Source organism: Saccopteryx leptura, chromosome 13 (genome assembly GCF_036850995.1).
Source record: "Saccopteryx leptura isolate mSacLep1 chromosome 13, mSacLep1_pri_phased_curated, whole genome shotgun sequence".
Taxonomy (NCBI): domain Eukaryota; kingdom Metazoa; phylum Chordata; class Mammalia; order Chiroptera; family Emballonuridae; genus Saccopteryx; species Saccopteryx leptura.
Genome location: NC_089515.1, coordinates 39,500,661 through 39,522,839, shown reverse-complemented (window position 1 = coordinate 39,522,839; position 22,179 = coordinate 39,500,661). Strand labels below are relative to the sequence as shown.

At 44.8% G+C, this 22,179-nt stretch overlaps 2 protein-coding genes across 2 annotated transcripts in view; one reads left to right on the top strand and one right to left on the bottom strand.

The window, feature by feature from the left end:
* HDGFL3 (HDGF like 3) overlaps nucleotides 1-8,487 on the top strand; it is a 46,437-nt gene extending 37,950 nt beyond the window's left edge. Inside the window, exon 6 of the mRNA XM_066355710.1 lies at nucleotides 6,154-8,487. Within this exon, the coding sequence (XP_066211807.1) occupies nucleotides 6,154-6,159 (6 nt within the window). The 3' untranslated portion in view covers nucleotides 6,160-8,487. The remainder of the gene's footprint in view (nucleotides 1-6,153) is intronic.
* A 136-nt stretch (nucleotides 8,488-8,623) lies between these two features.
* Nucleotides 8,624-22,179, bottom strand: part of TM6SF1 (transmembrane 6 superfamily member 1) — a 28,360-nt gene continuing 14,804 nt past the window's right edge. The window contains exons 7-10 of the mRNA XM_066355709.1: nucleotides 21,378-21,482; nucleotides 19,220-19,312; nucleotides 18,928-19,047; nucleotides 8,624-9,615 (exon numbers count right to left, since the gene is read on the bottom strand). Coding sequence (XP_066211806.1) covers nucleotides 9,424-9,615; nucleotides 18,928-19,047; nucleotides 19,220-19,312; nucleotides 21,378-21,482 — 510 coding nt within the window. The 3' untranslated portion in view covers nucleotides 8,624-9,423. The remainder of the gene's footprint in view (nucleotides 9,616-18,927; nucleotides 19,048-19,219; nucleotides 19,313-21,377; nucleotides 21,483-22,179) is intronic.

Genomic DNA, 22,179 nt, shown 5'->3' with positions numbered 1-22,179 from the left:
TCGCAATGCGCAACGAAAAACTAATGATTGATGCTTCTCATCTCTCCGTCTCTGTCTATACCTCTCTCTGACTCTCTGTCTCTGTATTAAAAAAAAAGGTTTAAAAGAGTTCTCTCTTCATGTCCACCTCCTCACCTCCTGTTCATGCCTTCCCCCCACCACATTTCTGCTTCTCCTGCAGCCATTTCACTGGCACTGCTTTTACACAGGTCCCTGGGGACCCTCTCAGTGCCGCCTCCAGTGTCTCCCGGGTCTTCTCATTTCCTCTGCAGCATCCCGCGCCATTGACCCCTTTCTCCTCCTGACTTGGCCTCCAGGTGGCCAGTCTACTCCACCTCCCAGGTCCTGCTGTCTCCTTCCGGAGCCTCTCTCTGCAGCCTGTCGTGGTGCACTTGTACCCTGAAAGCTTCCCCTGTCCCCATCTCATCCCCTCTGTGCTGTCACTGATGACATCCCCCTCTGTCTCCTGCGCGGATTCATTTTCCTGTTAATGGAATCATTTGTACTTGAATATCTTGAAAGCACCTCAGAAAATAGTCCTACTAGAAGTAGCAACAGTGGTGGTCTGAGTAGCGCGGGCTCACATTTTTACCAGGATCCACACCGCCTGTTCCGGCGAGCACTGCTATGAGTCCTCACACCCCCAGGGGGTGGGCGCAGGGTTGTCCCTGTTCTGGAGCTGGGGAAACTGAGGCTGAAAGCATTGGCCCAGGATCACACAGCTAGTAAGAGCCTAGGGTCCATTTTTAACCTGCTTTTAGTAATATATTTGTTACAGAAATATATGTATAATATAAAGAAATAAACATAGTATTCCCAAGAATATCAGTGATACTACCACTCAACACCAAAACTAAAACATAACAATGATTTATATCTAATATACATGTTCATCCCATCCTCTTCCTCCCCATTGATGACCACTGGTGTTACATTTATTATTTTCTTTAATTTTCAAAATTTTAGCCCATGACTAGCATTAGCTTAAATAATATATTTTTCAATTTTGTTCTTCTTATTATTATTATTATCTAGCATTTTCTATGGATCAGGAATCCGGACAGGTGTCACTTATTGAGTTTTCTGTCTCTGAGTGTCTCCAAAGCTACAGTTAAGGTGTCAACAGGAGCTCAGATCACTTTGAGGCTCAGGGGTAGTCCTCTTCCAAGCTCATTCAAGTTCTTGGCAGGGTTTGGTTTCTCACAGTTGTCAGACTGAGGCCCCATTCCTCACTAACTTTTGGCCAGAAGCCTCACTTGGTGCCTTGCCATGTGAGTCCTTCCATGGGCACCTCCAGCAGGGTATCTGGCTTCATCGGAGCAGCACAAAGTACCAGCGAGAGTATGCTGGCAAGACAGGGGTCTGTCTTGTCTTCTGTAATCTAACCTCGGAAGTGACATCTCATTGCGTTTGCCTCATTGTGTTCATTAGAAACAAGTCACAGCCTGACCAGGTGGTGGCGCAGTGGATGGAGCGTCAGACTGGGATGTGGAAGGACCCAGGTTCAAAACCCTGAGGTCGCCGGCTTGAGCGCGGGCTCATCTGGCTTGAGCAAAAAGCTCACTAGCTTGGACCCAAGGTTGCTGGTTCCAGCGGGGAGTTACTCGGTCTGCTGAAGGCCCCCGGTCAAGGCACATATGAAAGCAATCAATGAACAACTAAGGTGTCACAACGAAAAACTTATGATTGATGCTTCTCATCTCTCTCCATTCCTGTCTGTCTGTCCCTATCTATCCCTCTCTCTGACTCTCTCTCTCTGTCCCTGTATTAAAAAAAAAAAAAAAAAAAAGAAAAAAGAAACAAGTCACAGGGTCCACCCACCCTCAAGGGGAAGGGATGACACAGGGTATGATACCAGGAGGCAGGGGTCATGGCGAACCATGTCAGAAAACTGCCCACTCCTGAAATAACCACTGGTTTGTGGTTAGAACTGGCTTGGACCAGTTGGGTTCTGCCCAGCCCTGGAGCTGGAGTCAAGTTCCTAAATCACAAGGCTGTCCCCCAGCCTTGGGAAGAGAGAGGATAGACTCACTGTCAGGAGGACAGACACAGTGCTGTGTTCGCTGTAACCACTAAACAGTAGCCCTGCCTTTGTTCTTCTGACTGTGGGCCTGGTGTTCTCTGTCAGCGCAGCATCCTCATGTCTCCCATTGCCGTTGAGACCAAGTCCACAGTACACCCCCCACCGTGTTTCAGTCTTGACACTCCAGCCCCAGTTTCTCTCTCCAGCTTGGTTTCTCATTGTTACTTATTCAAACTCTTTGGTCTCAGGATCCCTGTAATAATTTCAAAAGTTATTGAGGGCCCCAAAGAGCTTTTGGTATAGCTATTAGTATTTCCTTAAATATTTAGAAATTAAATCTTAAAGATATTTATCAATTCATTTAAAAATAATAATAAAGCCCTGGCCGGTTGGCTCAGTGGTAGAGCGTCGGCCTGGCGTGCAGGAGTCTTGGCTTCGATTCCCGGCCAGGGCACATAGGAGAAGCACCCATCTGCTTCTCCACCCCTCCCCCTCTCCTTCCTCTCTGTCTCTCTCTTCCCCTCCTGCAGCCAAAGCTCCATTGGCGCAGAGTTGGCCCGGGCGCTGAGGATGGCTCTATGGCCTCTGCCTCAGGCACTAGAATGGCTCTGGTTGCAACAGAGCAATGCCCCAGATGGGCAGAGCATCACCCCCTGGTGAGCATGCCGGGTAGATCCTGGTCGGGCGCATGCGGGAGTCTGTCTGCCTCCCCGTTTCCAACTTCAGAAAATACAAAAAAAGAAAGAAAGAAAGAAAGAAAAAATAAAAAAAAATAATAATAAACCCATTACTTAACATAAATAACACGTTTATAAAAAGTAACTGCATTTTCCAAAAAGAATTTTTGAGACAATCTCTTTAATGCCTGGTTTAATAGGAAGCATCAGGGTTTCCCTGTCTGCTTCTGTATTTGGTCGGTTGCAGTGTGTTGTTTTGGTTGAATTACTTGAAGAAAACCTGGCCTCACGTAGATGTTAGTTGGAAAAGGGAGATGCAAGTATTTTAATAGTCTCTGTAGATCACTGTGGAGACATACTTTGATATTACACCAACTCTATAAGTGGTAGTTTCTCCAGGGTAAGTTGCAATGTGGAATTCTGTTGGACTGTCTGGCACTTCGAATAGCCTTTACCCATTTGGAAAATATTGATTCCCTGAATTAACCATGTCTTCCAAATATTTTACTATAAATATACCCATTTTATTATAAAATAATTTTAACCACATTTTTTATATCACTCCCTATCTTGTCAGAAAAATCTGTTGGGAAATTGTTAATCATGGAGGATTTAAGTTTTTCAGAGTTCTGATTTTCACTTAGAAACTAAAAATTTCTCATTGGCAACAAATACTGCCAATTGCTTTCCTTGAAGTAATAGGCTCATTTCATTTATATCTGACAAAGTGTCAGATACCTGAGTCTTAATAACCATAGTTTTTTGGGGTTTTTTTGTATTTTTCTGAAGCTAGAAACCGGGAGAAACAGACTCCCGCATGCGCCCGACCGGGATCCACCCGGCACGCCCACCAGGGGGCGACGCTCTGCCCACCAGGGGGCGATGCTCTGCCCCTCCGGGATGTCACTCTGTTGCGACCAGAGCCACTCTAGCGCCTGGGGCAGAGGCCAAGGGGCCATCCCCAGCGCCCGGGCCATCTTTGCTCCAATGGAGCCTTGGCTGCAGGAGGGGAAGAGAGAGACAGAGAGGAAGGAGAGGGGGAGGGGTGGAGAAGCAGATGGGCACTTCTCCTGTGTGCCCTGTCCGGGAATCGAACCCGGGACTTCTACACACCAGGCCGATGCTCTACTACTGAGCCAACCGGCCAGGGCCAATAACCATAGTTTTATCATCATTTTTTTTTCCAAGTGAAAATGGTGAACCATGAAAGATCCTATGACTTGTACTGTGTCATAACTTCTGCTTCCTGTGTCCTGGGTGTGCTTCGACTTAACCGCCAGCAACAGAAGCCTCAGGAGGATCTGACTGGAGTGACCAGTCATTGTCCCATACAGGGAGGGAGCCATGCAGGAGGAAGCACTTCCGGCTGCTCAGTTGGAGGAGACTTCCTGTCTTGCAAACCCTGAGAACGCCATGGCCAGAACATACCATAATTTTTTTGATGCACAGATGCAAGCAGAATTTATGGTATGAGAAGTTAAATAAATAAATGATTTATAATTTGCTTTTATAAGCACGCATTTGACAGCACCTTAATTTATTTTTATTTCCTTTGGTGACAGAGACAGAGAGGGTCAGACAGGCAGGATGGGAGAGAGATGAGAAGCATCAATTACAGTGTGTCCGTAAAGTCATGGTGCACTTTTGACCGGTCACAGGAAAGCAACAAAAGACGATAGAAATGTGAAATCTGCACCAAATAAAAGGAAAACCCTTCCAGTTTCTGGAGGATGATGTGGCAGCATGTGCGGATGATGACGTAACATCGTGTATACAGTGGAGCAGCCAACAACCATGCCAGTGGAGATGTGGACGGTACAGAGGAAAGTTCAGTGTGTTCTGTGACTCGCTAAATTCGAATCTGTGACCAAAGTGCAATGTGAATATTGGCGCGTTTATAACGAAGCACCACCACAAAGGAATAACATTACTCAGTGGGATAAGTAGTTGAAGGAAACCAGCAGTTCTGGTGGAGAAACCCCGTTCTGGTAGGCTATCAGTGAGGAGTCTGTAGAGGCTATACGGGATAGCTACCTAAGGAGCCCTAAAAAATCTGTGCGTGAGCCCACATTGAACTACACTGAATAGGTATGAAACTGGGAGAGTTTTCCTTTGATTTGGTGCAGATTTCACATTTCTATTGCCTTTTGTTGCTTTCCTGTGACTGGTCAAAAGTGCACCATGACTTTACGGAAACACTGTATTTGTTGCGGCTCCTTAGTCTCCTTAGTTGTTCATTGATTGCTTTATCATATGTGCCTCGACTGGGGGACTACAGCAGAGTGAGTGTTTCTTTGCTAAAGCCAGCTACCGTGGGGTTATGTCTGTGATCCTGCCTTAAGCCAGCAACCTTGGAGCTTCGAACCTGGGTCCTCCACGTCCCAGTCTGATACTCTCCACTGCGCCATCGCCTGGTCAGGCTGGGATTATAATCTTATATCTAGTGCTTTCATTGGTTAATCGGGGTCACCAGGCACTGAATTTTGCAAGTTTAGAGATTTTAAATGTGATTTTTTGTTTGTTTTTAAGATTAGTTTTCTCATTTTGGTAGAGCTGAGAAGTGAAGTGTATGTCTGCCACTTGAGGGGATGGTAGGTTTAGCAGCTTCTCCTCTCTGGAGGCTCTGGAGTCATTCGGGTGCAGACAGGTCAGTCTGGTACTGGGTCTATGTGTGAGGACACGCTGAGTGAGCTGTATGTGCTCATAAATGCACTCACCTGCTTAGAGGAGGGAAGGGCTGAGGCAGGCTGTTTCAGGAAAACATTTGGGGCCTGAGTTCCCTCCTTCACTCATCCCATGAGAGCATTACTAGGAGCTTGAATGTATTTGGGTTAATGATGAAGAAAATAAAAATAGGATTCCTATGGAGAGATGTAGCTTAAAGTGAGACCCACATGGAAACATTCTTTTAGGAAGTGGAAACATTCTATGTTTGTCACACAGATGCCATCTAAACTCTGAAAGACAGCTAGGCTTCCTTCCTTTTTGTCCGTCTTGATTTTGTCAACCCTAGTGTTTCTACAAGCCATATATCACAGTAATTGAGTTGTAAATATTATACAGAACGATGTGCATACATGCCAAATTGTTTTCAAGTTTTAAACAGCTTCCTGCTCTTTGTGGCATCACTGTCCTCATAGAGATGGACTGCCTCAGTTTCCCCACTGCATTCATGTCCTAGAGCCTGCACCATGCACTTAGGGCTGCCAGGCAGTAAGCAAAGTTCATTGTTTGGTTTTCCTTTTTTTTTAATAAGACACTAGAATTCCCACAATAGATCCTTTGGCATTTTGCACCGATGGGTATAAAGCAGAACCTCAGGCTGTTCTTGCTGAGTGGTCAGGGCTGCCAGCTGGTGAAAATCGCAAGAGGCCCAGTGGCGTGCTTATAGGTGTGATCGCTTCTGTTGTTGACATCTCAGTCACCTGAAGGTTTCTTTTCTTTCTTTTGCAGACCTAACCACCGGAACAAACGCCGCATATTCAGAGAGACCACAAATGGTCGTGCATTTGGTTGTCTGACACTCTTGGATTTGATATGAACCAACATGGTCCCTGTTGTCATTGACAGAATCCCAGTTTGTATGTACATTATCCACATTCCTCTCTGTTTGTGTTTAGAGAACGGGGAAAAAAAAGACATTTTACCCTTTTTTAAGGTTATTGATTTCATTTTCTGTTATTTGGTTGCATGAAGTTGCCCTTAACCACTAAGGATTATCAAGACTTTTGCACAAACTTACACATGTCTAGGATCCTTTGATCAAGGCGGTCGTGTTCTCACTGCTCCTGCCTTGACTCCACACCACCAAACACTCAGTTAATATATAAATTTGCATTTTTTTAAAAAAAATGACCACTCACCATGATGCATATTTCTTCTCTGTGACAGAACCCAGGAACCAATTCCTAGATATACAATGTTGGCATATTGAAGACGAAATTAGACTGTTCTTCGCTGTTGAGGCCATGTGTAAAGTTTTAATCATATTGTAAATGATCTATTCTGTATTAGATATAGCCCGTTGACAGCTTATACTTCTCGAAACCCTGTTGTTATGTACACAAACTCAGTTTCTCTATGTGAAGTCAGTGAGTCTCTTTGTGTTAACTCCAAAATAAAGGCAAGTTTATTTTTCCCACTGCCAACACAGTCTGAACACATCACTCCGGGCGGGGCCTTTACCTTTCACAGCCGGAAGTCAGCCGTAGCCCTATGGGAAACCAGACAGAGCATTAACTTTTAAGTAGAGACTTTTAAAATAAACTTGTTTTCTTTCCGAACTAGAATTAGAATAGTTACCGTCCACTCACAGGCCATTCTTCTGTGTACATTCTTGTTGCTATTGTGATACTAGAGAATTTTATTTATTTTTATGCCAGCTTATATTGTGAGAACACATTTAGTCAGTTTGGGTTTTCTCAATCCTGTTATGCTTGTCCTTGGAACATATTTCGCGTACTCGAGGTTTGTAGTTGAAAAGTTTACTGTAAAAAAAATTAAAAACAAAAATGTATTGTTTTTACAGAATAAATTTATTGGAATGTGTACTGGGGAGTAAGATTTGAGGTTGTAAACAACTCAGTTAGTGTAACTTGGCTTCATATATGTAATGTGAGGTATTAATGTAATTCATATATTAAAGCAAAATTTGTTAACAGCAAGTCAACAATAGAATCCAGTCCAGGTGAGGGTTTTCTTTTTCTTTTTAAACACTTGCTGGGTTTTAGGAGTTTTTTGTAAACTGTGGGGCGGGTTAGGAACAGCTCTGTGGTTGCTTATACGTCGTAGGTACTTTCCACGCAGTGGGCCCTAAGTTCAGATGCTGATGTTACCTGTGTATTGATCCGGACCCCATTTTCTTTTAGTTTTCTTATTTTGGTAAGGAGCTAATGAATAATGAAGACAAAATGTGAGAAGCCCTAAATGTCTAGGGCCGTTAGTGAGAGTGACAGTGATGGCAGCCGCTGGTATGAGGGTACCAGTTCCCCCGCTCCCGGGCTCGTGGGCTGGCGGTGTCTCTGGTTCCTTTCATTTGGCAAACACTGACTTTTCTTTATTATGCTGTTGCCACTCAACAATCCTAGATGTGAAAAGTTCATTAAAAGATAACTAGGGATGAGCCTAACCAGGCGGTGGCACAGTGGATAGAGTATTCGACTGGGATGCAGAGGACTCAAGTTCAAAACCCCATGGTTGCTGGCTTGAGCCCAAAGGTCACCACTGACTTGAGCAAGGGGTCAATCACTCTGCTCTAGCCGCCGCCCCCCCCCCCCCCCCCCCCCCCGTCAAGGCACATATGAGAAAGCAATCAGTGAACAGTTAAGGTGTCGCAATGAAGAATTGATGCTTCTCATCTCTCTCCCTTCCTGTCTGTCCCTATTTGTCTCTCTCTCTCTCGTGCTCTCTCTCTCTCTGTCTCTGTCACACACACACACACACACAAAAGATAGTAGGAATGACACCCAGTTTTTTTTCCTTTAAGGGCCTTTAATTTTGAGTATTTTAATTTAAAATTAAATAAAATTTAATTCATCAAAACCCTCTTCATTGCTGACACTAAAACATAAGGAGAATGTAGGTGACATTTTGAATTGGAACATACAAATGACAGGTTTTAAAATAAACTACCAAACTTTCTGGGGGGAAATGTTTCAAATATAATAAAATTTGTCATCATAAAAGGTCAAAAATAATTTTATTAAAAATATACACAGAAATACAATAGAAATATCTCTTAGTCACCAGTAAAACAAGTATTCCATTTAGGATAATGATAGTTATCAATCCCTCCTTAGCTATTTAAAAAAAAAAAATTTTAGTGGCCCTGGCCGGTTGGCTCAGTGGTAGAGCGTCGGCCTGGCGTGCAGAAGTCCCGGGTTCGATTCCCGGCCAGGGCACACAGGAGAAGCGCCCATCTGCTTCTCCACCCCTCCCCCTCTCCTTCCTCTCTGTCTCTCTCTTCCCCTCCCGCAGCTGAGGCTCCATTGGAGCAAAGATGGCCCGGGCGCTGGGGATGGCTCCTTGGCCTCTGCCCCAGGCGCTAGAGTGGCTCTGGTCGCAACAGAGCGACGCCCCCTGGTGGGCATGCTGGGTGGATCCCAGTCGGGCGCATGCGGGAGTCTGTCTGACTGTCTCTCCCCGTTTCCAGCTTCAGGGGAAAAAAAAAAAATTTAGTAAAAGCTGTTTTTAAGACAGAGGTAAATATACTTTCCTTGGGAAAACATTTTTCAAATAACATTTTAAAATGCTCTGATCATTTGCCTTTTATATCGATGTTGATAATGAATCATATACATCTTATATGCAAAAAATATTTCTTCAGTCTCTATTTACTATTTTGAATTTTAATACTTATAAACCATATTCACTTTTGAATAATTTTGTGTTGATGTTCACTGTTGTCATAGCTAAAATGTAATTTTTCACACTGATACTTAATATGTGCAAACAGTATTGAGCTAGATGGTCAAGTTAATTCACAAAACATCCTGAATATATTTCTTGAAGCAAACTGTTTCTCAACAACTTCAGCTTTCCCTCAGAAAAAAAAAAGACAATTTACCCACATAATCCCGTGGGTAGCTCACATACACAGTGCAGAACACTAGTTTATATGTTCTCAAGTGTCCTGCGTGGGAAGGGAGCGGAATGGGACAAACATCAGTTCCGGGATAACAAGTCAGGAGGAGTCTAAGAGAAGAGCAACATGGTATCACGTTTTCATTCAACTTTTTCATCTGCTTTTGCTTTTATGAAGAACTCTGGTTTGTAGAGACAGCGATAGGCCAGGAGCTGAGGAAGAACTCCATATGCTATGTTTAAAGCTAGGAAAAGGATTTTTGCTTCTTCAGGGACTCTGTAGACGTAAGCAGTTCTAGCATGAAGAGAGGCTCCGATGTGAGAAAACTGAGCCTGTATGTTTAAAACACAAAGAAAAAGCCAGCATGAATTCTGTGTTATGAGTTCTGAATGAGTCATTCAGAACATGTTCTTATGCCCTGAAAAACCAGTCCTTTCAAACAATCCATGGTCTTCAATATTTCTTTGAATTTAGGGCAGTCTTGATAGAATTGTTCAAATAAAATATACCTTTAGAGGGGCTTTATCCTAGCAGCTGTTTTATAACCAATCCAGTGCCCCATACCAAACAGTAGTTCAATATAACAATAAAATCCTAGTTTCTTTCTGATTTGCACTATGGAGATCCTATAAAGAGACCCAATTGTGGCTCACAAATTGTGTTCCTACAAAAATGAAGAAAGTACGGAATTGAGAAAGCTAAAATATTTTTAGCATGACTATTTCAAATGGCGCTGAGGACCTTGGTGTCATTTCTCAGTCTTGCACCTACTCCCTGAAGCAAAAGCTGAAAGCCCTTGATTATATATTTTTGTTTGCTCGTGGATTCATGTATTTGTTTCTTATGCAACTTAAAAGATGCTACAGGTTATTTTGTAAGATAAGGTTGTTACCAGTGTGGGTGGGGGGCAGTGCTAGGGTTGCTCTCTATAAAATGTCAGCTGTCCATGCAGACAACCCTTTCAAATCCAATTATAAGTTCAAGTACAGCCGGCGAGCTTATAATGAGGAAAGGCAAGAGCTTCCCATTTGTACATCTACACTGTTCAGAGCTTCCATCAGCATGTGCTGGTTGGGCTTTTTTGATACTTATCACAAGAACGGAAAAACTGTATTAGAAAAGGCTTCTGTGAGAAGATAACCTCAGGATCCTTGTAATATACAAAATGCAGTCCTGGAGTCTGCTTTTTCATATCTTGCTGAAATTCAAGATATTCGCGAATAAAGAATTAGGAATCTAAATGTAATAAGTGGTGAATTATTCATCAGGATCCAAAAAAGAAGAAAAAAAACAAAACTACGTTAATCTAAAGAAGGCACATATTTAATAATGAAAACTATTACTAATTTGTTTTAAGTACATATAAGTTAACTTACATTTCCTTCTATATGAAATCGGTTTATTCTGCTGAGTGGTTGACAGATGAAGGTGTTACTGAGCATTTGACTATTTACAAGGAAATGATGAGCTTCCATAAGTAGCAAGTGTGTGGATTTGTATCAGTGACAGATGTTTTAATGGTTTGTTTTCACAAATTACTGATACGTCCTGGGGACCTCTGATACAATTTTCCTATTCTCTGGAGCTAGAAATTGTATTAGTGTGCTGTGTTGTTGCTAAAGACACCTCTGCACTTGACCCATGAGGCCCTGAGGGGGTTCTGCCGGGAAACATGCCTGCCCTCCCCCAAACAGAACCCAGCAAATGTTACGCATTGCAGCTGGGGCTGTGAAGACAAAAGACCCTGCGAGCAAAGGGCACTAGGAGGCTGCCCTGAGTTGCTGTGCCTAAGGGCATTCCGGAAGCACTGAATAGAGCGCCCCCCACCCCCATTTTGGGCCTACTTTGAGTAACAGTGTTCCCCTGATATATAACCAAATTTTGTCTTCTGTACTAGAGACCAGATACAAACCCTGATTTTCAGAAATGCAGGTTTGGTGTCTTTATCTTTATAGGCACATGTACTGTATACATCACAGAAATCACCAGGTTGGGGGAGATGCCAGCCACACTTAGAGAGCGTGGGTAATGTGAGCAGTCATGCCTACTGGCTAGGGATGCCTGGGCTTGTCCTGCTCCAGTCCTGCAGCTGATGATCCCTCTTTTTCACCAACAGCACACTCAGAGCAGTCGGAAAAACAGCTCGTCCTTAGATTAGACTGTAAGCCCACCAGGCAAGTACTGTGTCTAATGTTTTGTGCGACGCCTCTCAGATTGTTAGAGTTCAATAAATATTCTGCAGTCATGGTCTCGTGACTAAAAATACATCAACTTTCCACAAAACATTTATTTTCATACATGTTTTGTAGGCCTTTCAGAATTATTTAATGAGGGTCAAATATATTTATTCATTCATTTTATAAAGAGGGAGAGAGACAGAGATAGGAACATTGAGCTGTTCCTGTTTGTGCGCTGACCAATAATTGAACCAGAATCGAGGATGATACTCCAACCAAGCTATCCGGCCAGGGCAAAAATATATTTCTAATCAAGAGGTGTCTGGATGTGAGAGAAGTCTGAGGCCAGTTTTCTGCAGTTTCCAGTACTGTGCAGTTTTTGTTTGTTTTTAGGTGAGAGGAGAGGAGAGAATGAGGCAGACTTCTGCATGACCCCTCACCAGGATCCATCCAGCAACCCCCATCTGGGACTGATGCTATAGTATGGAGCTATTTTTAGTGCCTGGGGCAAGTGCACTCAGACCAATGCTTGAACCAATCAAGCTCCTGGCTTAGAGAGGGGAAAGGGAGGTGGAGAGAAGTAGATGGTCACTTCTCTGTGCCCTGACCAGAAATCAACCTGGAACTTCCATATGCTGGGCTGACACTCGATCTACTGAGCCACTGGCCAGGGCCAATACCGCGAATTTTTTTGTTTTTTGGGTTTTTTTGTATTTTTCTGAAGCTGGAAACGGGGAGAGACAGTCAGACAGACTCCCGCATGCGCCCGACCGGGATCCACCCGGCACGCCCACCAGGGGCGATGCTCTGCCCACCAGGGGGCAACGCTCTGCTCCTCCGGGGTGTCGCTCTACCTCGACCAGAGCCACTCCAGCACCTGGGGCAGAGGCCAAGGAGCCATCCCCAGCGCCTGGGCCATCTTTGCTCCAATGGAGCCTTGGCTGTGGGAGGGAAGAGAGAGACAGAGGAAGGAGGGGGGGATGGAGAAGCAAATGGGCGCGTCTCCTATGTGCCCTGGCCGGGAATCGAACCCAGGTCCCCCGCACGCCAGGCCGACACTCTACCGCTGAGCCAACCGGCCAGGGCCAATACCACGCAGTTTTGATGGTATATTTATGGTGACCACATCTCAGCTGAGCACCCAACCATAGCTTCCTCCCAGTGCATCTGGAGTCTAGTGCACAACGTTCTGAAGTTTCAGGAAAACCTCAGTCTTGCCTGAAGGCTTTCCTTCCCAAGCATGGAACTGAAAAGGGGCTGCACGGTGTATGTCTCCTGGGTGATGCTCCTTCCGTATGATGAGGCCTAGAGAGCCCAGCCTGACCCCTAGGCTGGGGTCAGGAAGATCAGTGAACTCAGTGCTATGAACCGGCATGTGGCCCAGGGTTATAGGTGCAAGTTGTGGATCCCCAGGCGTTTCTCCAAACTTGAATGATGTGAGGTTGAGTGCCTCTTAATTTGTCTTCTACTTAATTCTAAATTATTTTTTACCTAAAATTTAATTGAGATATTTTTATTTTTAGAATAGATGATTAGGGTAGACAATGCAAGGAGGCAAAGAAAAGTTCAATTATAATATGTTTTCTTATGTAGAGACAACCTGGAAGGGGTGACTGAAAATCTCACATTCCTGGTTCCAGAAAAGAGAACTGAAAGTTTTGTGTCCACATAAATACAAGCAGAAAGGGACATGATTATTGGGACAATATCCATACTGTTTGGGTGATACAGTATAAGTAGCTAATCCAGAATCATGTTATCCATTTCATAGGGTTTACTGAGAAGCATAGGCTAATGGTTAAGAACACTGACTCTGGGCCCTGGCAGGATAGTGTGGTTGGTTAGAGCATCGTCCCAAAACACGAAGGTTGTGGGTGTGATCCCCAGTCAGGACATACAGGAAGTGACCAATGATGATTGCCCAACTAAGTGGAATACGAATGCTTCCCTCTCTCTCTCTGTACCTTTCTCTGTCTGTTTAAAATACTAATAAAATAGCCTGTTGGTGGTGCAGTGAATAGAACATCAACCTGGGATGCTGAGGTCCTGGCTTTGAAACTCCAAAGTTGCCAGCTTGATCATGGGATCGTCGACATGATCCCTTGGTCGCTGGCTTGAGCATGGGTTCACTGGCTTGCCTGGAGTCTCCCCCTCCCCATCAAGGCACATACAAGAAAGCAATCAATGAGCAGCTAAGGTGCCGCAACTACAAGTTGATGCTTCTCATCTGTTGCCCTTCCTGTCTCGCACTTGCTAAAAATGATAAACAAACACTGAATCTGGAAGCAGACTGAGTGCATCCAATCCTGGCTCCACTGGTATGTCACCACTTTGGCTTCCTCGTCTGTAAAAGATAAGAGTGGAGCCAGCCTCCTAGGCTTGCCATGTGGGCTCCATGAGTTGATCTTTGTCAAGAGCTTAGGACTGTGCCAAACACCTGAGGCTCCGCCAACAGACACAAAACCCAACCGGAGTACCTGATCAGGAACTGTACTGGACTTTGTTGAAAACCAGGGCTCTATGTATTTAGTTCCCCTTGCCGACCTTTTGACAATTTCCAGACTGTCTCCACTAAAGAATAATAAGCATGTAGAGACATGAAAACCCAAAGCCTACTTTGAATAAGAAAGATGTTTTGTGATGAATCACACCGAAATACGTGATTAAAACGATTTGCAATTAGTGTCCCAATTGCCCACGTTCTTCCTAAACCTTCACTTGCAGGTATTTCTTAAAGATTTCCTTGAAGGAAAAAACTTATAAAATTCACCTCCAATAGAGTCAAGTCTTGACAACCAGATTACCCACAGAGCAGCCTCCAGACCCTTTTGTGAGAAAGTCCATGGCACCTGCACATCCTAGCAAATGGGAGTCTGGGGCGTAGATGGAAAGGGCGTCGCCTGATGACCTGGTCCTCTTGCAGCCAGGAGTGTTGACAGCATGGCAGGTTTCCTGCCAAACCCACTGTGAAGCTGTCCCAAAGCTTTCTCCCGGTTTCCCTGACTTAGGTAATTACACACAATATACATAGCTACATATGGATACGTGAACCTGCTGAGGTATACAATGTGTTTCCCTTCAGGATTCTTCCTGGGAATCTTCTAACAACAAATATGATAGCCAAGAGGTTCATGGCTGATTATGTGTGCAGCACTGTTGGAAGCCCTGTGGATACTACCTCAGTTAATCCTCACAGCAGAGCTATGAGAAAGATACTGTTATTATCCTGACTATGGAGGGGGCACCTGAGGACCCCAGTGCTGATGTAACAGGTCTCTGAGGTCACTGGTGACCCCTGAGATTGGGACTGGTCTGCCTCAGGGCTCAAGCCCTTAGCCGTTTTTACTATATCCATATTGGTTTTTTCGTTTGATTTGCAGTGATGTTTTAGCAGAAAAATATTCAATTAACAGAAAATGCCAACGAGTGGATCTAAAGAGCCTGTAATACTTTTCAGATTATACTTGTAACAGTAATACTATGGTGGAGATTTTACATGAGAAGACACTCAGGGTATGATTTAAGTCCCCATTGGAACTTGGGTGTAAAATGTGCCCTGGTTGGATTGGATTTACTTTCTGATTGATCTGTTGATTTCTGAAAGCAGCAAATTTGTTACGACTCCTACATGGACTGAAATCAGGGATCCAATAACTTTAACATGTTTTCCTTCAACTTGTACGGATCTAGAATTTTTTCAAATATTTTTTCTTATTAAATCACATTGCTCTCAGGAATTTACCGGATCTTTCAATAAATGCAGGTTTTGATGGTTTGTGGGATTGTGAACAGGAACGGTGTTTTAGTGAGCTAAAAGTGTGAGTTGAGCATATAGAGAGTGCTTTCCATGATGTGTCAGTTACCCTCCCATGCCACATACGTTTCCCAAATAGAAAAGTCACAGGACTGGAGTTCATTCTTGTGTGCAGTTTTGCTGCAGCATGATTTGTAACTTTTCTTTAGGCCAAACATTCCCAAGAGGCAGATACCAAAGCCCCACCAAGAGGTACAGAATTCTCAGATCACACCAGTGTGCCAGGCAGCAGAAATGGCCTTTTGACTTCACATGGTCTAGTCTGCAGGCTCAGGCGCCCTTGTCAAACTGGGTGATGGACAAGCCTGAGGATTCCTGCACAGCCTGGGGTCTGCCTGAGGCTGCTGCTGCCACCTGCTCTACTGCCCACACTGCCCTTCCCAGGGCCACCTGGTTGGAGTTGGGTCTCAGTCTAATGAAGCCCACTCGGCCCAGTTCAGACGTCACTGCCTCCCACCCCCGAGGTTCTCAGAACCCCATGCCCTGTACCGTGTTGACACTGCACCGTAGGGGCTGTGCCGTGGCTGGCTGGCTGCATGAGGAGAGGGGTAACTGGGGAAGAACGCAGGCCTTGGGGTCAGGCAGGATTTCACATCCCTAGTCTTCTGCTAAGTAAGTTAGTACCCTGAGGCAAGTAAACTGCCCCTAACCTCAGCTTTCTTATGTCCAAGTGAGGCTTTTAAAAAACTTGCTGAGATAAAGCGATGCGTGCATCACACAGGAGGACCTGTTCAACAGCTTCCCTTGCAGTGGGGTCGGTGGCAGGCCTGGTTCTTAAAAGATCATATGTGGTCTTTGTACAAACAAGAAATAAAACTTGATTGTGTTAAGCCGCTGGGTATTTGCTACTCCGGTGGAGCACATAGCCTATCCCACACAAGTAGGTAAATCAAACGCAGCGTGGTTTGCCTTACAAGTAAAATAATGAGAGCTCAGACTTGTGTAGCAGCAGTAGAGCTGGAAGATGATGGATTTGAGAATTGCTCTGAGACAGCCAACCAGACCTAGTGATGGGCTAGATGTGAAGGAAGGGAACGGGAAGGGTAAAGAATACCAAGAGTTCAAACTCTCACAAAGTACCTTAGAAAGGATGCAGCCCAACATGACCCAGGAGCAGTAGTAGGGGGCAGCTGGTTCACGCCAGTTGGGCAGAACTGACAATTTTTTGTTGAGCTTGGCAAAGCGGCTGTTAAAATGGCATTTGTAATCAGGGTTCTCTCTAAGGTGGGCGCCTGGGCAGCTACCCACTGTGGAAATCACAGATTTACGTTCCTTACTCTTTTTTTAGAGTTCTGCACAACAGCGTATTCTAAGCACCCACAGTAATGTTCATTCTGTCCATAGGTGAAAAAAATTTGATGGAACTATGCTTGTAATATTTATTCATTTCCTAAAACTCATACCTTTGGCCCTGGCCAATTGGCTCAGCAGTAGAGCGTCGGCCCAGTGTGTGGAAGTCCTGGGTTCGATTTCCGGCCAGGGCACACAGGAGAAGCGCCCATCTGCTTCTCCACCCTTTCCCCTCTCCTTTCTATCTCTCTTCACCTCCTGCAGCTAAGGCTCCATTGGAGCAAAGTTGGCCCGGGTGCTGGGGATGGCTCTGTGGCCTCTGCCTCAGGCACTAGAATGGCTCTGGTTGCAAAGAGCAACGGCCCAGATGGGCCAACCATCGCCCCCTGGTGGGCATGCCGGGTGAATCTGGTAGGGCACATGCAGGAGTCTGTCTGACTGCCTCCCTGCTACCAACTTCAGAAAAATACAAAAAACAAACAAACCCTCATTATACCTTTGATAAAGTAATACATTTTAATTCCTTCACGTTTGTTACTTCAGTAAACAATGTAAAGAGAAAAGGTGCCAAACAACCAGGGGGTGACGTGTATTGTTTTTTGTCAAGTATTATATAATATTTTTCATTAACCCTTTGAGTAGTACGAACGTTCACGTACGTCCTCACTCAAAGGGTTAACAAAAAACTCAAAGGGTTAATATTTTAAAATTCGTAACATCATCTAGCTTTGTGTACCTCTTTCATTCTTATTTATGTATTACATGAAATATAAACTACCTTCAGTATATCATTTTTTTATACTTAAAATGGTCATTAGAGTAGAGAACCGGTTGTTCAATTATTTTAACACCACCACTTCCCGTGAGCATCGTTAACTTTCCCAGCCCTGTAAATTGTAGTGTCTTTTTTGCCATCGTAGTTACTCTGCCATGATTATAATGAACGGGATATGCCCAGTGTGTACGTGAACCTCATTCTTGTACCTACTTAGAAGAGCAAGATGAAGAGAGTAATTTTAAAAGAAAAGTTCATTTGGTTTTTTTACTTATATAGTAAGAAAATAAAAGATAAAATGAATTAATTTTATTCCTTGTTCGTAAGGTCAGTTTGTTTTGGTATTTGTTCTGTAAAAAATGTACTTTGTGTAATAAAATAATCCCATAGCTAATTTCATTTCCAGACCAGGGTAGAAGCATTCTCTGAACACTTATTTAAGGCCAGGGATGGGCCTGAGGAGCAAAGGCGAGCAGAGTGACAGGTTCTACTTCCCAGGAAAACATTTTTTAAATGAGTCCTGGTTCTGTCTAGCACAGGATAGTGGAATTCTAGGTCTTAGATTTAGATAGACATTTAAAGTTAATGGCTCTCGGCCCTGGCTGGTTGGCTCAGTGGTAGAGCGCCGGCCTGGCGTGCAGAAGTCCCGGGTTCGATTCTCGGCCAGGACACACAGGAGAAGCGCCCATCTGCCTCTCTACCCCTCCCCATCTCCTTCCTCTCTGTCTCTCTCTTCCCCTCCCGCAGCGAGGCTCCATTGGAGCAAAGATGGCCCGGGCGCTGGGGATGGCTCGGGCGCTGGGGATGGCTCCTCGGCCTCTGCCCCAGGCACTGGAGTGGCTCTGGTCACAACAGAGCGACGCCCCCTGGTGGGCGTTCTGGGTGGATCCCGGTCGGGCGCATGCAGGAGTCTATCTGACTGTCTCTCCCCGTTTCTGGCTTCAGAAAAATACAGGAAATAAATAAATAAATAATTAAAGTTAACGGCTCTCAATTCTCCTTAGTAGCTGTGGAGTTGAGAGACTGGGAAATGGTGTGAAAGCAGCGGTGCCACCTGCTGGATAGGTGGCCTTTGCCACCTTGCAGGGCTTCATCTGTGTAATTGATGGAGCACCTACCAGGTGGTTACTGTGAGATTTCAATAAAATGAGTATGTGGAAATGTCTTCTCAAGAACTATAAAACAGGCCCTGGCAGGTTGGCTCAGTGGTAGACCATATGCCTGTCATGCAAACATCCCAGGTTCGATCCCCGGTCAGCGCACACAGGAGAAGTGACCAGCTGCTTCTCTCCCCCTTGTCCCCCTTCTCTCCCTCTTCCCTTCCCTCAGCCAGTGGCTTGGTTGGTCCGAGCATCAGCCCCGGGCACTGAGAACCAGATGGGGTTGCCAGGTGGATCCCAGTTGAGGTGCATGCAGGAGTCTGTCTCACCATCTCCACTCCTCTCACTTAAAAAAACCAAAAACTATAAAACAAAATGAGATAGTCCAATTTCCTACCCTAAAACACCGAGCAGGGATGTTTTATAGATACTCAACCATGATAGCCGGCTCCCCAGTGAACACTGGTTGTGGAGCCAGTTCTTAGTACCTGAGCCAGTCCTCCGGCGTGGATCAGTGTCACATCCGCCATCCAGGAGCACCCTGGCACCACCAATCCATACAGCGCCATCAGAAAATAAGGGACAGAATAGAACAGATATACCAGCATCTGTGTTGAACAGAAACATCAGCAGTTAGCCTGGCCTGCAGGAAAGCACCAGAAATTAACATTGTCAAAGATCAAGTTGTTAATCCCTATTTCCCACGTGGAACCACATTTTCCCGTTCTTAAAGAGAGAAGAAGAGTTTAAGAAAAACCTTAGGCTTCGTAACTACTTGACCTGGATTTTAGGATAAGCAGCAGGATCCTTTAGGTAGGGCTCTTGAAATTGTGTATAAAATCGGCAGAGCTCAGCTGGGCAATCCAAAGCAATCTAAAAATAGAAGTGAATTCATTATCAAGATGCGGTCGCATCTGGTTCTTCTGTTTGCTGATGAGGCTGAACGTGTCAGGTTTAGTCACAAAGCGGCTTGGCAGTGTGACAACTGTATGTTGCGGGAGCTCCTCAGTAAAAGCAGGAGAGAAGTACTTCTGCAGATTTACTCTGAGGAGATGAAGCTGACATTAACTGGGGCAGGAACTGGAACTAATGCCCTGTTCTCGGGTGCCCCCCAAGGATTCAGGTTAAGCACCGAGGTTTTGCTAGCGAAGCACACCCACTGCACTTCTCCCTGGAGGAGCTAGCCCGCTGATCTCTGCAAGAAGGGGAGCACATTTCTTTACCAAGTTCATCTTACTGTGCTTTTCAAGACTGAAAAACAGTATCCTCTGTCCAGTGTCTCCCAGAGTGTGTGGCCTTAGGGGGCAGTAAAGGACCAGGATTTGAAAGCAGGGGCTTCTTGTGCGAAGCCACCTCCTGAGTCCACTTTGAGAGCAGAGCAGGTTTAGTCCCAACACAGGAGACTCGAGGCCACAGAAGAGACAAAGCATCTCGTTTGCTCATTACTGGGTCCCCTCTCCATCACCTCCCTTAGGCATCATCCTTCCTGTCCTTGGACATAGATGTCCCAAGTAGATGACACACATGAACACAAGCTGGTGACAGAATTGGGAAAAGGGGTCCCAACCTAAAAGCCCCACCCGCCAAGTGCGCATACATCATGTGTACACATTCTCCTGTGCACAGGGGAGTGGGTATAGCCTTGCTGGTGGGGCTGTTTTTGCTGCAGTTCTTATAATGGCACTACAGCAAACTAGCACCGCTTGTGCTCTGAGCAAAGCCTGTGGCCCAGCTTCCCCATTTACTTCCCTTTCTGAGCCTCTTCTATTGGCCAGGTCTCCCCCAGGGAGTATCCAACCACCCACATCTTATGACAGCGTCTCAGCCTGAACCCAGCCCACTGACCCCAAAACAGTGAATCCCCTATACCAGCTCACACCTGCCAGTCTGTGTCCCAACTGCTGTGTGATGCCAGCAGGCTTTGACAGTTAATAGTTGCCATTGAAGCTGAATATAATTCACCATCAAATTCTGCCTGTTCAAATTAGTGTCTCAAGAATAAATCATGAGCCTGACCAGGTGGTGGTGCAGGGGATAGAGCGTCAGCCTGGGACACTGAGGACCCAGGTTCAAAATCCTGAGGTCGCTGGCTTGGGTGTGGGCTCATCTGGCTTGACTGTAGGGTCGCTGGCTTGAGCCCAAAGGTCAGTGGCTTGAAGCCCAAGGTCACTGGCTTGAGCCCAAAGGTCACTGGCTTGAGCAAGGGGTCACTGGCTCAGCTGGAGACCCCTGGACAAGGCACATATGAGAAAGCAATCAATGAATAAGATGCCACAACTATGAGTTGATGCTTCTCTCTCCCTTACTGTCTCTCTCACTAAAAAAATAAAAATAAATCATGACACTGGGGCACTGTAAAGGATCATTGATCAATAAAAATAACATCTGCATGTGTCTGATGTTCATTATTTAATCTTCAAAACACTATAAACTAGCTTCTATTCTATTATTTTATAGAGGAAGAACTGAGGGTCAAAGAGGTGAGGAAATTTTTCAAAGGCCACACAGCTACTTAAGTGGCAAGGATTCTAACCCCTTACTCTGGTAGCCCTTCCTAACCCCTACTGCCTTACTCCTAAGGACACATGGAAGCCCTAGACCAAAGTTATAGTGCGGTCTTAAGTTATCACCCTTTCCCAAGATATTTAAATCAGAAACATCAAAGAGACTAAAAGAATGACAGTCTAATGGCTCATTTTCCAGTTGCCCTAAAATAAAGGAGGGACAATACTTCGGGACAAAGCTTTTATATAAGGACCTGAAACGGGCCACAGGAAGTAGCCCAGAATGGTTCCACGCCCTTAAAAGGGGAGGTTTGCGGTTGATCCCATAGGAGAGGGGTAGGGGGCAGGTTCACCATCCCGGATCTAATGGGAGAGATATCAGTCAGTGTGCAAGGCAGTCTAGTATATGTGTAACTTTGATCTGTTACGCTTACCAAGCCTCTGAACAGGCTAAATCCAGTTGCCAAGAGGAGACATATGACCAACACAAAATCAAATGGTCTTCTCAGCAGGTCCTTTGCTTGCACTTCTTGAATGACCTAAAATAAGAGTAACGAATGAGCAGGCCCAAAGTGCCAAAGAAGAATCTGAGATTTACTGAAATCTAAGTGCAATGGATGATGAGTGAATCCTGAAGATTCACAGTTCATATCATAAATCACCAGCCATGTGACTTCAGGACAATTTTCTTCTTCAGTCTGAGTTTCCTCATCTGTGAAATGGGTAGATTGGCCATGTGATTTCAAAGGGCCCTTCTAGCTCTGAGTCCATACTTTTTCTTCATATAGCATTTTTGTGATTCTAAATGTAAGACATACTTATTTTAAAAATAAACCATAAACCCACCACCCTACTACTAATAGCTGCTTTATTTTTCACAAATTTAGGACTTAATGTATAAATGGATTTGTATTTGTTCTTTGGACACTCAACATCTACCTACCTGTATTATAGGACTGTCCCACATCAGTAAAATCCTTTGAAAAGGTAATATCATGTGGAAGCACCACATTGTATGGAGCTCTTCTCTGTTAGACATTTAAGCATTTTCAGTTATACTTAAGGTGGTGAGCAACTTTGCACATAAACCTTTGACAGCATCTCTCTGACGCTTTTCATAGGGTAGGGCCCTAGCAGTGGGATTACTGGTTAAAGGGTTCAGTTTGGTAAGGTTGAGAATGTAGCCAAATTGCTTTGCAGAGCAATTCTGAATTTACGTCCCTGTCAGCACTGCTC